This window comes from Passer montanus, unplaced genomic scaffold (assembly GCF_014805655.1).
Source record: "Passer montanus isolate IOZ18808 unplaced genomic scaffold, ASM1480565v1 scaffold12, whole genome shotgun sequence".
NCBI classification, from domain to species: Eukaryota; Metazoa; Chordata; class Aves; order Passeriformes; family Passeridae; genus Passer; species Passer montanus.
The window spans coordinates 11,783,576-11,801,200 of NW_024358722.1; the positions used below are offsets into that span (position 1 = coordinate 11,783,576).

Genomic DNA, 17,625 nt, shown 5'->3' on the forward strand with positions numbered 1-17,625 from the left:
TACCCCTCCTGTGCTCACTGAACCTTGGAGCACTGCCAGAGAGGCTGCAAAGAATGCAGGAGCAAAGAAAATAATAAAGAATTCAGAAAATGAGCACAACAGGCTCTAGAGACCTCAGGAAAAAAACAAACAAACAAAAAAAACAAAAAAAAAAAACCTAACAACAACAAAAAAGCCTAACCCAAACAAAAAAAAAAAACAAAAAAAAACCAACAACAAAAAAGCCTAACCCAAACCAAAAAAACCCAACCAAAATAAAACAAACCAAAAAATACCCCACAGAACAAAACTAAAAAAAACCCAAGTCAAAGTACATGCCTTCACTATGGTAACTTTCCCTTTTCTAGTAAGTATAAGGACACTGTATAACACAATGCAAAAGAAAGCTGGATTTTCACGTTGGCCAGAGAAACAATGCGAGTGACGAGCGCTCCTGTCACACCACATACGGCAGTGGATGCAGAAATGGTGTTAAAAATAGCTCCTCATTGTGCTCCTTGGCTGCTCTCCGTACAGATCCGCCCCAGCTCGGCAGTCTGAAAGCTCCTGCTTTGTTGCTGTTCTTTTGGAGATGAGATTGACAATCTCATGGAGTGTCTTAGTACAGGTGACAGCCACGTTCACCAGACCCTTGGGTGAGAGGATGGAGAATGAGCCACAAAATTGGCTGCAAAGCTCACAGGGCCCAGGCTGACATCCTGAAAACTAAAACTTTGTATAAACTTCCAGCATGGCTTCTAGCCTGCAGGAATGACTGCTGAGTGTGATCCTGTCACATGTGTCCACCCTGATCTGAAAGGATCTCCCATTCCCATGACCTTAGGTATCCTTTGCTGAGATACCAACAAAATAATATTCATTGCAGCCTGTTACAGCAGTGTCACTGCCAGGGGCTTCCTCTGTGGGGTTTGTCTTTGTGTGAGTCCATGGTGAGGTCACTTTCTTCTGCAAGCAGATGACAGGAAAGCAGAAGGTTCTTTGATCTCTGGTTTCCGTGAGTTTTGTAAAAGTTCTCAGATACTGCAGCAATGAACACAGTCTAAAACACAGACTTGTGTTCCTTCAGGACATGGGATGATCATTTCAGACAGGTCACAGCCTGGTGACCTCTGGTGATCTCTTTTTGCTCAGCAGATACCTGGCCTAGTGCCCCACAGCAGGGGACACTGCCTGGGGTGTCAGGATATTCACTTTAAAGAGCACCTGAGTTTATTTTACAGTGAGCCTGGAAATGTGAATCCTTTTGCACTGATACACAGCAGAACGAAATCTGAAAAACAACCTGAATCATTTACAACTCAAGCAATAATATCCCACTGCTCCATTGATAACACTTGAGATACAAACCAACAGCCACAAAACTGCTAGCCAGAAGTTCCAGGGACTAATTTAAAATCACCTTGCTGATCTTATGAGCACATATTCAACACAGAGAAAAGCACACCAAAGTAACTGTAATGTATAAAATAGTTTATTACTATAATAAATAAAATTAAACTTCTTTTTTTACAAATATTATTTGTGCTTGTTTAAAAATGTTGACTAGGGATATCATTAATGGAGGTGGCTGCATTTGTATCTGAAACATTCCCAGACAGTGCGTATACATACATACATACACACACTGTCTATCTACTGGCAGCTGCTTTGCTGACCACAAAAATAGTATCTACTCATTCTCTGTTTCTAGTCATGCTTCATTGAACAAAGTGACAAATGCAAAGAAAAAGAACTGAGAGTATTTGGTGGATTTCTGAAAGGATAAAAACAAGTGAAGTACATTGAAAAGCGCCAAAGCAACTGCATTAACTGCATATCAATCAAGTGTCCATGCAGTGGTGGCTAAATATTGAAACACAGACAGGTCTCCAACAGATGTACAAATATTGATTGTATGTCGGTACAATAATAGAACACATTCATTGGAAAACTTGGTGTTTCTTTATATAGCAGTTCATCCTGATACAAGATTATTGAACTTCTTTCATCTACAGCTAAAATGATTCTTTTTCTATGTTAGTGGTCAAAGATTTAGTGGGAAGAAGAAAGAAACCCATGAGCCTTTCAGAACAGTTAGTGAAAACCCCGAACTGTTTTGTTAATATTAGGCATTTGGATCCCGTTACAGAGATGTTCTGGGATTACACATCAAATATGTTTACACAACACTCAACAATCAGCTTGAAACAAATTACAGTTGCAGGTAAATTCACATTAGCTTTGTTGACCTGTAAAAAGAAGTCTCTGAAACACTTTTGTAATATGACAGGTTGGCTCCCTGATATACAAAAGTGTTTAGACAATAGCTATGTCTCTTTGTTTTATGAGGGGAGAGGGCAATTGGAGTAATTAATTATCCTAATAAGAAGGCAATAAGTGGAGAAAGAAATGTGATTACCAGCAAGTGATTTCCATTAGATTTAGAAAGCTAATCAAAGTGCTTCATCTTTAGGCAACACTGTAAATACTACAGAACATTAAGAAGGAAGAAGAATGGAATCACAGTTTGAATTATATCACTTATGAAAGGGTCTTAAGGCTAAATGCTGGATATATCTTATTGCAAAAAAGCTTTATTTTTATTTAATTGAATCAATGCTTCCCACAACAATGTGGTCAAAATGATGTCAGATTGGAGGATACAGTATCCTACTGTGTCTCACCTCAAATTTCTGGAGCTCCCCCTGCATGGGACTCTCTCTAAAAGGTTTGTCTTGATATATCACAAGTGCAGCAAAAACACAGACTTTGTTATTGCCAATACACCCACAGGAGACTATGTGGAAATGAAAAATTCAGTAGAAGATGCTTTTTGCCACCTAACACCAGGACAAGAAAGCAGAGGTGCAGCAACCATGTGTTACGCTGCCCATGAGAAGAAGGATAGGCTCAGCACCTTTGAGACAGCCCCTGGTACCAGAAAAAAATAAATCCATCTATTCCACCATCTCTCTTGCAGGAAAAGCCATGAGAAACACTTCCAGGGCAGCTTGGCTTCAGAGATACTGTGAGCATCAAACACCAGTTTATGAGCCTTATCCCTACTAACTAGGATACAGCATTGTTCCAATTCCACATGGATTTCTCTTTCCTGACTATCATGACCCTCACCAGATCTTCTCTTAGTCACACTGTTTACCAGACTCACAGTACAAAGTTGAGGCCAGCTAGAAAAATCAAAAATCATGGCCTTAAAAGTTCAACAGTTAACAAACAAGACACTAACAGGACACTCAGTGGATGTCTACTGGGAAGATTTAAGCTCCCTTCTTGGACTGGAATCAATGAGGAATGTGCTTTTACTTAACAGAAATGCAATCCATAGACTTATCTATACATAGATATTATATATATATGTGTGTATGTACACGCATCTGCACAAGCGTAATCATACACCTTGTTGTTTATATAGTAAAGACAAATTATGTAGTCAATTTTTTCACAGATTGGTTAAGAGTGATTGAAAATATATCACCAGATAGTCACAGTAAGTATCTTGTTCAGTTCATTAAAGGGAAGTGCTGTAGAAACAGAACATCGCCTTCGAAGCTGTTAAACGGGGTGTTCGCTGGGATTCAGGGCAGAACTGTGGAAGAGATTTAAAGGAAGAATGGTGTTTTCAAAAGTATACTTGTAATACCAGACAGAAGTAAATGTATCTGAACAAGGTAGGGGTGAGGGCTGGGGTTTGCTTTTTTAATCCTTTTGTGCTGCGTATTTGTATTCTTTGTAACCATTTAAGCATGAACTTTCAGAAGTTCCCATCTGACCAAATCGTAATACAGGCTCCTTCTCTCCACTACCTTCTTTTGGCTGAAATTTAATTACACCATATAGTCAAAATGGAACACATCATCTCTTTTAGAATGATGCAGGTCGTTTAGCAGGTTGTTAAAAGGCAGAAGCACTATGCCAGAACACTGTTAAAACTGAGGCTTTGGTTTTTGTTTGGGTTTTTTCTTTATACAATCTACAAGCATTTGCTTGTGAAGGGGCAGAGTCTTATTTTCAGAGATCCTTCAGTTCTAAGCTGGAAAATAATTTCAGTGAAAAGGCTTAGCCAACATGTAGATTGGAACAAGAGAAAAAGGAAAAGCTGACAAATAAAATCAAAGAACTAATAACAATTATGATGGGTCCACATGCCATCCAGCCATAGGCATCTGTCTGAGCGTAAGGCTCAGTGGAGAAAGACGAATTTGTGACACAGGGGCTTTTAGCCACTCTTTAAAGGAAAAGTGCTGCATCAGCAGAGCCTGAGCACCATAGCACAGGTTCAGATTAGCCTGGGGTTCGAAGGTGTGGACATGGATTTGTTAATTTTTTAGCCACTCAGTAGTCCAGGGAATCCAAACACCAAAACTCATCCTAGACAGTATTTTTTTTCCAATTCTCTTACAACAAATACAGTTGCTTAGAGATGATGCACTCTCTCACAACCAGTTTTAGTGCCTGACAGCTCATAATAATGGGCCTAATCTCAGTTACAGCTGTACAGGTCTGACTGACACTGACTTCTGTCAGGGCTCACCAGGAGCAGACACCCTGAAGGTGTCATTGGAAGGAGCAAACAGAGTTTCTCTGCCATTTCGTGACCATAGCAAAGTGAAATTTGGCCATAATCTTCAAAGACATCAAGTTTTAAGTAGAATTCAGGTGTGTGTTACAATCTTTGAGGGCTTTACAAATAATAAATGTCTTTATAGGCCATTGTAAGAGCCTGAAGAAAGCCTGACAAAAGGCCTGGGTTCACCCAACCACTGTTTTACAGGATGGGGAGGAGTTTGGTATCATTCTGAGCATCAGGCTACACAAGGAGCATCCCCAGAAAACGGGGACTTGTCTGCCTTTGTTCACAGGCCTGGGTAATTATTACAATTAGGGGGCTTCTGGGGCTGGTCCTGCTGGGATTCCAGGCTGGGCAATCAGCAACAGCAGAATAACCTTTAACATATCCCTGAGGGCACACAAAAATATCACTGAGAAACATCAATTCAGTATCAGCAACAAAGGGCCAGGTAACCTGCAACTGCACGTTTACTTACAGGTTTGCACTGCAATTCTGGAGATACTAGGCACATACTTGGGAGGTTGTAAACATTTCCTCCCTTGTCCACCTGGGACAAGCTCAAGTCCATGTCTATCTAACTGCAGGTAAATGGGTGGCACTTTCACAAAGGACTTGCTAAGACCTTCAGCCTTTCAAAAACTTTATGAAGAAAAGTGTCGTGAATATCATGCTGGTGAGGAATTTGCCTGGATCAGGAAAGTGACTCCAAGGCAGTCTCTAAAAACTTGCTGGAAATCAATTACAAATCCTTGTGTATCAGTACACCTGGGGTTTACTTAGGTAGTAGTTACTGTCTAAGAAGACTACAAAGAAAAAAAAAAATCATGACAAAGTTTCTCACAGAAACTGTGAATGGATGAGTTTCTCACAGAAACTGTGGATGGCTGGGTTTCTGTGGCAGCCATGCCATTGCTGTTGCAGGTAACTGCTGCCACTTACTGCTGCTTATTAAAGCACCAAACACAAACAGCGTGGCTTTGGTCAGAGAATGCCTTCCTCAGCACTGCAGGTCTACAGTGAGCAACTGTGAAAGACACCAGGTACCACTGAAAAAACCTAAACATGGAACCAGAAATAAGTTAAGGAAGTAGCTTCTTGGTTTCAGAGCAACTCACCTCCCTGCTTGCCTTTTCTTGTGGGAGGGAAGAAGGTAACCCACAGATTTGAACCTGAGAGTTGTTTCTCAGGAGTATTTCAATCCTTGGGTATGAATTCACAGTCTGTGGGCACCTTCATACCAAACCAAGGAGTAAGACAATAAAAGGCAATCCTAAACCACCTGCCTCTGGACTTAGAAATGATGCTGCTGTACTTGGAATAATTATTATCTATCTGAGAGCAAGGGCAGTTACTGCAGGAACAGGTACAAACAAACACTCTTGACAGCAGGACCTGAGCTGGGAGCTTTGCACAGCACAGCCTCACCACTGTGCCAGTCATCAGTGGAGGTCCCAACTCCCCAGGGAAGTCTGACACTGTTCTGCATTGCACTGTGCAAGCATCAGGCCAGCAGAAATCATTAAAATTGATTGTGTTCCTTGCCTCTTCTATACTTAACATGAACAAAAAATCTTCCCCCAAAAAATCCTGTGTTTCTTTGTAAATGACTTAGTACCAAGGCAAAAGAATGAGACTTAACGCACTCAGTGTTAAAACCTGATGACATTAAAGATGAAAACCCCTTAAAGTGTGGTATGGTACCATGTTTCTGAGATCTAAGCTACTGTTAAGCAGTGAACATACCAGATCAGTGGAGTGAATATATTGTGAACAGATACCTGTATCCCAAGGTGAGAACACAAGTCATACCATCTATGCTACCCTATATGAATAATGAAGAATAGTTTTGGTAAAGTGCTTCAATCTTCCTCTGAAAAAAGTTATGAAAATATAAGTTTTGGAAACATCTCCTTCTTTAAGAAGCAGATCTCTTTGTTTCCTTGCTACAATAGCACTTGCATACAGTAAGCACTGTATTTCTGCCTCTACTATCCATTTGCTTCCAAGCTAGATTAGATCAGGAACAATACATCTGGATGTAGAGGAAAATGCCACCATCTAAAAATGTTTAAAATTCTGTGAAAGACTTTGGCTTCAATGAACATTATCAAAACAGAAACTTCTGAATAATAATTTAACAAGAATTAAAAGAGCAGATTCATAGCAGAACAGGACATAAATGCCACAGTATATTTTCATCGGGAAGCAAATCTGTAGGACCTATTAGTGATGTTTCAAATATGTTGTGCCGAGGGCTGCTCTCAGATAGACTGCACACCCAACCCTCCAGCAGCTGGAGTTGAAAGCAGAAGTATCAAAAGTTGAAAGACATCTGAGGCAGAAGACAAGTTTTTGAAAAAAAACATATCCTTCATTCAGTCAATGACAGTGTGGAAGATCCCATGTATTAACAGATCTGAAATACTGTGGCTATTTTTGAAAATGTTGCCAAATGCATTTGTTCCAGCAATATGTCAGTTCAAAATTAAAAAGTACAATTTTTTTTTCATCTTATTAGCTCTTCCTTGACTACCCAAAATAAACTTCAGCACATAATGAAACACAAGTCCCCTACTGCTCTTTGCATTATTACAGCTTTATGAAAATATACTGTGACATCCAACGTGCTGTAGAGGTGACTGAGACAGTGACAGCAGCAACAAAACAAAAAAACAAACAACCCACCAAACACTGAAAATATAAGCACCCTGGCAAGTGCTTATTCATATAGGCATAACCCGAGCTAAGGACATAAGGCATGCTCCAAAAACCTCAGAGATCAGCTGGGGCTCACGGGGATGGCTGCTGCTGTCAGAATTTTTATTCCAACATCCCGAGGGAGAGAAGGGGGCTGGGGAGGGAATGAGGACAAAGGGTGGAAAGAAAAACTTTAGAAACTGTACCCTTGCTGTCAAAAAGGCTTCAAAGTCAGCTGCCATCTTGACATGAGGTTGCAATTCCTGTTACCATACCTTTTTAGACAGAGGGAACATGCTTAGTGAACGGATCCCTCACTTGTTTTCAAGAAAGATTAAATGTAAAGTGTTAGGGGGCTGTTTCTTTGTTTGTTGGTTTGTTTGTTTTTAAAAAGAAACACCTCAGCTAGCTCCAAACATGTCTTTTTCTGATTCTGGAGACTGGGGCCTTGATATTTCAAACAGCTCCTGGGGTGACTGGGAGCTTCTTCTTGAGGTCAATATCCTAAGTATCTCAGCAAGCTGGTTTTCTATATTGGTCATTTTTGTGTTTAAAGCCTTGATGTCCTCTTTCAACTCATGCTTCACTTCTAGCATGGTGGCCTGAAGAGTCTGTTCTGGGATGGGATAAAAGGAATGCTTGACCTCGGTGAGGACCGGGCTGTGGTCCTGCGGGCTTCTCGTCTCCCCGGCGTTATCCAAGCGCAAGTCACTTTTTGTAATGCCACTGTCACAAGAGTCTGTCTTCTTCAGGGTAGCTTCTCCTGAAGCTTTAGTTCTCTCAGGTAAAGTCTCCATGGACTCTGCTTTAGAGACCTTGTTCCAGTCTTCACCCTTCCCACAGGCTTCCTTGAACTTGGCCCAGCCTTTCCGCCGGGGGTATTCCCCCGGGGCCTTGCACGCCGCGTGGTCCGACGGCGGGGCCTGCAGCTTGGCCTGGTCGGAGGCCCCGGAGGTGGAGGCGGGCTGGTAGGACACGGGGGTCGCCGGGCTCTCCCGAACGGTCACAACGCTGGCCTTGACCACGGCGCGAGCGGAGGATTGCTCCCCCACGGCATTGCCCTTTTCCACATCCAGGTCCTCCGGATCTCGGCCCCTCTCCGCTGCAAGCCGCGCTTCCTTCTGCTGCCTGAACCTCTGGAACAGCCGCCGGACCGGGTGGTCTGGGGGTAAGATCAGAGGTGCCTCATTCTTCCTCTTCATCCTCTCCTCTTCTTCCCGCTTGACATCGCTGATTTTCCGGAACACAATCTACAGGGGGAAAGAGATTTCACTCTGTGATTAACTGCACGCTTGTTTCAGGGGGAAAAGCTGGAGAAAGAATTATTTGAAAGAATCTATTTTAACTGAGAAGTGCACAACCTCTGCACATTTATAGCAACATTTTCAAATGTCTTACGTTGTGTGGAACATGGTTTATTTCATTATTTAAGAGCAGACACCATCTGTCTTATAACACCAGAAAGAACAAAAAAAAACCAGAAGAAAAATACTTCTCCAGCTCTGACAGGTCAGAGCAAGGCAGTGCCATTGTAAATATAATGATCCCAGGAAGATACATGTTCTGTTTTGTGTTAAAAAGTGACTTCTTGTATTTGTTTTCCCGACTCAATGGTTTAGCACCAAGTTTCTAATGTTAGAGCCATTCCCATCAGTCTCATCTCAGAGCTCACTCACTGCAAATGATCTAATACTATTTTAGTGCAGCTTGGCCATTTGTGGTGCCAGTACAGCAAATACTACTCCAGACTTTCCAACAGCCATTTGCAAAATGCTTCTTCCCCTCCCTCCCACATATTCTTTTAGAAGCAATGTGCAGTTTAAGGATGCAAAGCTTGATTCAATCCCAAAGCCAGGGGCACAAGGACAATGAGCTTGGCAAGACATGGGGAAGCTGCTCATGGCTTGATTACCTCAGAAGCTTGTAGAGCTTCATGTCTTGATTTATCTCTATTTCTATGCAAAAGAGAACATTTTTGCACAAAGAAGGATTAATTTGCCATCTACCCTCCTAATTACATCTTCCTGAGCCTCTAAGGCTAAATGATCTCTATAGGAGCAGCCCAAGGATCCCACAGTAGTGAAAAAAGCCTCACAGTGTCCCCCCCGTAGTCAGGCAAGGTTTCTTCCTTGTATATGATGGAAATACATTCCCTACAAAAACTCTGTGCAATTTACATTAATATTAGTATTTTCCAAGCCAACCCAAAAACTCCACTCTGGCACTAATGAAGAACCAGTAAGTAGCCTTGTTTGAAAATGAGGGGTCCACAAACCTGAAGTTTGCAATACAGAGGGTAAAAGATGCAGCCCACAGCTTCTACTGAACATTGATACCTAATCCCTTTAGCTGCTTTGGGGAAAATCCACTTAAAGACCTTATACTTCAATGCAGAAATAACTTTGAGATTCAAATCATTATTGGGAAATGTGTAAATAAACACATCCCTCTGTTGCAGACAAATTTAAATTAAACTAAAGTTAATAAGCACTTCTTCACTGGCACACACAAAGTGAATGTTTCTCCAGACTCCAGTGCTTCTTGACAGTTTTGTCATTGTGGAGCAGGGAAAAAACCATCTTAACAGTGCGTCTTTGGAAGGAAGAAGTTGTCAGACTTGGCAGCATTTCCTAAATACAAAAGAATAAAATTAGCAGGAAGGATATTTTATTTCCAAGCTGTAATTAGGAAACTAAATATGAGATAAGAATAAGAAAACGTGGTACTTGACAGTCTTTTTTTTCTTCCCTCCAGGAAACTCACTCTGCAATGAGCTCAGTAGAAAATGGACAAAGCAGTGTAATCTCAGAAGTGAAAGAATAGGACTCACTGGGAAGGGAATTCAATGCAGTCCTGCAGGCTGACGGCTTCCCACACACTGGCAGTTTCCCACTTTACCTGAGGGATGAGTGTCAGCCCAGTATCAGGGCAACTGCCTTGCTCACTCTGCTGCAGCCAAGTGGTGCCAAGCAGGGTCTCAGAGAGTCACTCCAGCAGCATCCTGAGGCTGGCTCTGGGGGCAAAAAGCCCCAGCAAACCAAGGAAGCTACCTGACCAAGCCAGGTCAGTTTGTCCCTGCAAAATTCTGTGTCCTCAAGCCTTCCCTCTCCTGGAGTTTGTATGTTAAGTGTGGACACCCACATCTGTGCCAGATGTAGCTAACAGGGTACATGAGCATGTTGTCTTGGTCTGACCTATGGATCAGGACTGGCCTTAAATGCTCAGAAGGTATGTATGACTGGCTGGTGCAATGGTCACACTCACAGGGATCATCAGGGAAAGCTTTTCAGACCCAGAGGCCAGGATGCTTTGCCAAGTCAGTGTCTGAGCCAACCCCTGCTCCACACAGCCCAATCAGCACAGTGTCTGGAAAGCACTGAAGCACCTCTCACTATTTAATGACTGGTGTTTGCAACATAAATGGGTAAGTTATGTGACAAAAGCTGTCTCTGCTAAAGCAGCATGCAGGAGAGACAGCAATGAGCAAGTCTCAAGCAATCAATCCCATACTGACAGCCTGGCCCAATCCATATTAGCCCTAGTCACTGCACCTCAAGCGGTTAGTAGCATGATCTCTGTGGTGAAGGACACAATAAATCTCTTCCAGCAAATGCAGAAAGGTGAGCACTGATGGACAAGCTGTTGGCAGCACTTATCCACCCACAGCCCCCACTGCTCTCCATGGCACTGCCTAGGTGAGCCCTCCTTATGGATGCCAGCCACACTTGGCCATGGAGGAGCTGCCATCAGCCTTCCCACTGTGTGGTGGTCAGCCTGAGACACCCAAACACACCTTCACTGCTTTGCTTCCAGGAGATCCAACTGCAGCAGGAACAGGAGTGTATGTAGAAGGAGATGGATAAAACTTGCCTTTGCCATGGGTACTGCTACCATGCTCACAAGACCCCTGATGTCCCTTTTCCACAAGGCCTTACACCAGCTCCAAGGGAAGTACACCAGGGCAGCAGCCACTGAATGAATGCAGAAATGCAGCCCCTGGGTCTCCCACCCTGCTTGACGTCTTCTACAGATACACATTTATGTGACAAGCTGTGCTCATGCAGTGCAGGTCAAACATATGCACATTTGCTGGGGGACATCCCTCCAACTCTTGGGTTGGCTCCTTTTAACTGACTCCTGACACACTGGAGAAACAGCTCTCAGAGAGAAACTTCTCTTTGGGAAGCTCAGACAAAGCTGTCACTTGTCTTCCTTTTTGCAAGTTCCCCAATGCCATATTTTCTCCAGACAGCTCCATATTTATGTTGTAAGTAAAAATATAGCTATGTAAAACTCAGCAGTAATTGAAAATGCATTAATAAACTCCATTTTGGATTTTTTTTCTGCATTTTTTTAAGATTAAATGCTCCTTATAAATAAAAATACACATAACTTTAAAATGGACTCTTTTCTTACAAATGCTAAGGAAAATACAGTTTTCAAGTGGTTTCAGCAGCAGCCAAGTTATTCAGAAAATCTGGTTGGTATGCCAATGGATGTACACCTGCTCCCACAAGCAGTAAGAGTACAAAGGAAAAGAAAATAGATTTCATTTGTTTCAAGGAAGAGAAGTCTGGACCTACACAGAAATTTTCATATGGAATTTGATAGGGCTACAAATACGGACCTTAATCAAAGTTAAAACCCAAAATATTGTGACAAAGATCCCAAGATAGCTTTTAGAACAGTCCGTTTTTATCTCTTACTCCAAACATTCATGTCTGTCTGGGAAGGGACAGAGCTTATACCCCCAAAATCTCCCAGCCCACGTATCATACATTGCTCACACACAGGGGACTTCACAAGTTATGCAGTTCTCCAGACACTGCACTCTTCAAGAACTAAACACACAGGTCCCACCGAAAATACCTAGTGGGAGAATTTTAACAGTATGTCAAAACAAAAAGAGGGACAAAGAACCTGAATGGAGATGAAATAACATGAAATTTAAACACCAGGCCTAAGGCTGCATATTTCACACCTCCAATCTCAAATCTCATTTCATAATTCTGCTTTTATGAAAAAGGTGCTGAATCTTGTACCTCCACAGGGAAGCTGCCCAAGCTGCCAGAAGTTGGAGTATTGTGGAGGTATCAGCCTACATTTGCCAAACCTTGAAAATAGCTGTGTTAGGCACAGATTCTTGCAATCGTATGAACACTTAACCAAGGCATGCAGTGATGATGACGATGACTCAATTACAATTTCATTTTTTGGAAAATTCACTCAGAGACAAGTGGAGAAATGTGCTGACAGGTCCTGGTGCACTCCTGCTCCCCTATGTCCCTACAGACCTATGACAGAATGCTCTCTGTGACCATATTCCTGCCTGTGCATGAGTCCTATTCAAGAAAGAAAGACAGGGTTACACTAAGCACTTTTCCCTTTCCTCAGTATTATCCAGTTGTAAAGTCTTAAGTGACTTAGGGTAAAAACTCTGCCTCTTCTGAATCATCATGGAATTTTTGAAGTTGTATTTCTAGAATGTTTTTACAGAGTAAGGTCTAAATATTAAAAAATGAGGTAGACATAATTGAATACTTGGTTGTGAAACGTGGAGTACGAACTCTTAAGTGACTTTGGGTAAAAACTCTGCCTCTTTTGAATCATCATAGAATTTTTCAAGTTGTATTTCTGGAATAAATGTTTTTACAGATTAAGGTCTAAATATTTTTAAAAATGAGGTAGACATAATTGAATACTTGGTTGTGAAACGTGGAGTACCCAGCACTGAAACCCAAGCATCATCTAAATAACAGAGCATGGACATTATTTGTGAATATGACTTTCATAATTTCTTTATGATATGACCAGGAGAACAGATGGCAATGTGACCCCCAAGATTAAGGCAGGCCATAAGATTGCTCTGAAGGGGCTTTCCCTGCGTGGAATCTTGTTACCACTAGATTGCATCTTTTAGAACACCCAGTTTGATGGCAATAAAGAATCCATCATGACATCTAGATGAAACATTGCTTCAATTTTTGATTCAAGGCTAAGTTTCATAGAATCATAGAATGGTTTGGGTTGGAAGAGACCTTAAAGATCATCTAGTTCCCACCTCACTGCCATGGGCAGAGACAACTTCCACTACACAGGTTGCTCAGAGCTCCAGCCAACCTGGCCTTGAATGCTTCCAGGAATGGGGCATCTACAACTTCTGTGGCAACCCTCACAGTGAAGAATTTTTTCCCATTATCTAATCTAAACCAACTCTTTTTCAGTTTGAATTCATTCCCCTTGTCCTGTCTCTACAGGCTCTTGTAAGAAATCCTTCTCCATCATTCTTGTAGGCTCCCTTCAGCTACTGGCTGGCTACAATGAGGTTACCCCAAATTTCCTCTTCTCCAGGCTGAACAATCCCACTTCTCTCAGCCTTTCCTCATGGGAGAGATGCTCTACTATGTTGTCCACTGTCAGTAGTTGTTCTTGTCATGAATAGCCCACTGTTGGTGTTCAAAAACCCCACCAAAATGGTGCTGCCTGCCAAGTCATGGCAGTCACGTTCTTTGCCTCTCCTCACACTGCCAGAAAGGCAATCAACAGAAGGGCAGAATGGTGCTGCCTTCCAAGTCATGGCAAGCCACATTCTTTGCCTCTCCTCACACTGCCAGAAAGGCAATCAACAGAAGGGCAAGGCAGGAATGATGTATTAGCAACCAGATTTTGGACTTGCATGCCAACACTGCATGAGACAGACTTAAAGTTATCAGGGGATGCTACATTTAGGCATATTGTGAATATATTGAAAACTTACCCTGACAAATGCTGAAAGAGACCTGCCTGCACCTGCAATGAAAGAATCTTTTTGTCTTGTGCAAAAACATCCAAGTTTTTTTCCAACTCGGATTTGTAAGGACTGACCCAAGGCCCACAGGAATAGATAGAAGTACGGATTTCATCATGTTTTGAATCAGACTGTCATCATGGAGTTACAATTATGAGGCTTCTAGCCACAAAGCTGCTGCTATTATTAGCTCTGCCAGCTTCCCTTCTTTCCACCTCTATAGCATGCACAAATACTGCAAGATTTGGCAGGTCTTCCTCAGCATAACAGCAAGTAGCATGGCATTTTTCTCTGGTGCTTAATAATTCTCTTTCATAGATACAGAAACATTCCCAGAGTCTGGAAGTGCCAAATATCATAAACAATTAAAAGCTTAAAATTACTTCATACAGTGCTCACAGAAAATGAACTTAAGCGTGAGGAAAACAATCATGAAAAGGCATTCATTATTACACAGTCCATCTAGGGTCTGCCAAGAACTGATGAAAATATCTTCAGGCTGATGTTAGTCTGATGAAAATTGGATCCAATCTTCCTTCCTTTTTTATTTAGGTTTGTTTTTTGTTTTGTTTTTTTTTAAGAAGCAAAAGGGGAGGGAAAATGGAAAGAGACAGAAGGCTCAACATTAAAAATGCTTTTGACACTGATGTTAAAGAAACCAAAGCTGCACATAAACAACGTAGAGTGTGATGATGAGAAATCCCTCTAGCAGTGTATTAGCAGGTGTCAGGGCAAAAGGAGCCTGTGTCTTTTGCAATTATAAGGGATGGCTTGTCAGAAAGGAGGGAATCACTGGTCCTACCTTCTCATTAAATACCGGATCAAGAGAATGTGCAATAATGTTGCAGATGTCATTAAGTTCCCTCTAGCTTTATTGTCTATAACAGCAGAATTTAATTTCTGCTTCTGAAGAGGAATGAGTTTCTCTCCAGCTAAGGCCACATCCCTTCTGGGCACTCTCAAATATTTCTAGTTTTGATTAATTATCTGAAAATTCAAAGCAAACTAAGATTCAGGAGGTCCTGGCAGTGGGGCTGTACAGGAGTGCTGGTACCAGGGGTGCTGGTGTCAGCAAACCTCACGGATCCCTGGGAGACACAAAGCCCAAGGGCCAACATGTGGATAGGCACAGCCCCTTGTGCCGTGGGGTGTCATCACCCTGCCCTTCAGACAGAGCAGTACCCAGTTACTTTTCAAAAACCAGGCTTCTGTGCACTTAATGAATAGACAAGTGCTCGGAAGAGACACAACTTCATCATTTTGTGAGCATCCAGGCTACCCAGATGAACAGAGGAAACAAGGGTTTCAGTCTCTACAGAACAACATCTGGGCTAAATGTTACTGTCATGAGCACTATCAGCTTCAACAGTGCTGCAATTCTTCTCTGTGACAGCCTGCTTTGTAGCCTGATTACAAGTTCTAGAAATATCAACTCAAATATTAGTGTTTAATCGTGTCACTATTACTTATTTAGAAGTTCTGCACAACTCAAGGCTCTACTCCTCTATGTCAAACTCCTCATTCTAATTCAGGTTTACAGGCTGTGCTAGTGTTGAGTGAAAGGGGAAAAGCTTTTACAAAAGTACTACTGAAAACAAGACAGAATTATGTCTAAAGCAATTAGTGGAAATAATAAAAAGCCCCTGCCTGATCTGCAACAGACTCCCTAGCAGGTTTTGAGGCACTAAGAGATGTCTCTTCCCCAAAACAGACTCCAAAACACTGTCAACAGTAAACTTAGACAACTTCACAACTAAAAACCACACTGGTTTGAATAGACAAAATTACAGCACATTATAACTCATTTAGCAACCTCCTTCACAAATGTAGAAAAGATGCAAGAGAAACAGGGAAAAAGAAACCACTGAAATACATATATTGCTAAAGATCTACTAGAACTTCATTATTCTGAGATGAAAAGTAGCTGTCACAAGCAAATACTTAATGTGCAAAGAAGAGCTTAGGGAAATTATGCCAGGTCTGAGTGATGGAATGTTACACCCCCTGAGAACTACTGTGTCCATCAAAATGTTAAATGCTCTGTAGGACCTTCTTGTTTCTAGTAAATGAGGGGAAAAAAAGAATGTTTATGGGTTTTGACAGCCAACTGTCAGCAGTTTCTAGCAGCAACTCCTATAAAACACTATTTTCATGTTTGTTTGGGGTGGGGGTTTGCTTTTCAGCTTTTTTTTTGGTTTTTTAATCTTTTTTGTTTTTAGCACATGAGGTGCTTTTCTAGCTGTGGGCAGACATCAGACACGCTAACAATTCACGTAGTGTCATCTTTTATTCCAGATCAACATACTACCTGCATTCTTGGGCAGACAACACTGCCTTGAAAACTGCTTTAAGAAGAGCCCAAGGCACAGCAGGAACTTACCTCTCTGTCACCTAAATTACAACTATACAAAACGTCATATAATCTGTACAACGTGCCTTCTCAGGACTCAGAGTCTGTTTCTCCAAGCTCCCTGTGGCTTGCTGCCATTTACTAAGTGTTTTCTGGAAGAAACCAGGCAATTTGTGAGAGTCAAGGATTTGGGATTTTTTTTCCCATCTCTAACTGAGACACAATTTCACTTGAGATCTGAAATGGTGCAGAGGTCGTAGAGATGAGAAAAGCAATGGTGTGTTGAGGGAATAGTTAAACTGTATAGTTTGCTTTCTGTGATTACATTTTGGATAGTAGCTTGCCATATAAAATAATTTCCTCTTAGCTAGCCTCTTCATTCACTTGTTTTTCCTTCTGCTTTCACTTATCTGCTTTCTGTCATTAGGCTTACAGTGATTGACAGGTATTTTACTTTCCAAGAGAGGAATCAAATGCATTTTCAAAAGTATTCGAATTAATCAGAGCTTACCAAGAGCTTACGAGTCATTCAGCTACATTCGAATGCCCACTCACAAACCAATCCACACAAATACAATGCTCTGTGTTCCCAATATACAGCTCTTGAAATTATAAATTGACAATTACACTCAGATGAAAGTTGCCTGCATAAATTGCCTCAAATAACATGAACTCTCTTTTATGTGTCTCTCTGAGTTAACAGGCCTAGAGTTCAGCTATAATATTGAAGAAAAGCAAACTAACCTGCAGCCCTGCACAGAAAGAGAATAAATCTCCTATCCAAGCATGGGGCCCAGTATGGCTTCACAGTCATGCACAGTCAAGCACCCAGTGCCACCCCACTGGTCTGTCCTTTCCCCATTCAAAAGCTTGGATAACATTGTGTGAGAAGGAAACAAATGACTTATAACCGAATGAGAATCAGCAACAGGAAAAAGTGCATTGCTCACCATTTCCCAAAGCAACTGTCAAACCCTTTCAGCCCTAACAGCCAGGAGTTTAAAACCTTGAAGGGAAAACAAGAATTGACTGTAGTGAGGTGTTTCAGACCTTTTCATTACAAGAGCTCCTCTAAACTTTCCATTCCTAGAGACAATTTTTGCCAGTTTCCCACAGCCCAGTGATGGTAAGTGATGACCCCGTCTTCCTTATCAGCTGTCAAAACTGATAGCTGCCTCCCATCCACTAAATCCACAGGTGAGCTAATTAAAATAGCCAAGG

At 41.7% G+C, this 17,625-nt stretch overlaps 1 protein-coding gene across 2 annotated transcripts in view; it reads right to left on the reverse strand.

Moving 5' to 3' along the window:
- Window positions 1–1,538: 1,538 nt before the first annotated feature.
- Window positions 1,539–17,625, reverse strand: part of KCNH1 (potassium voltage-gated channel subfamily H member 1) — a 177,073-nt gene continuing 160,986 nt past the window's right edge. Inside the window, exons 11-12 of one of the 2 annotated variants that reach the window (XR_005626413.1) lie at window positions 7,474–8,517; window positions 1,539–3,586 (exon numbers count right to left, since the gene is read on the reverse strand). Coding sequence is in view for 1 of the 2 variants with exons in the window: in XM_039698046.1 (XP_039553980.1) it covers window positions 7,669–8,517 (849 nt within the window). In the remaining variant the exon portion in view is untranslated. Of the gene's footprint in view, window positions 8,518–17,625 lie in introns of both variants that reach the window. The other variant, XM_039698046.1, reaches the window with a different exon arrangement.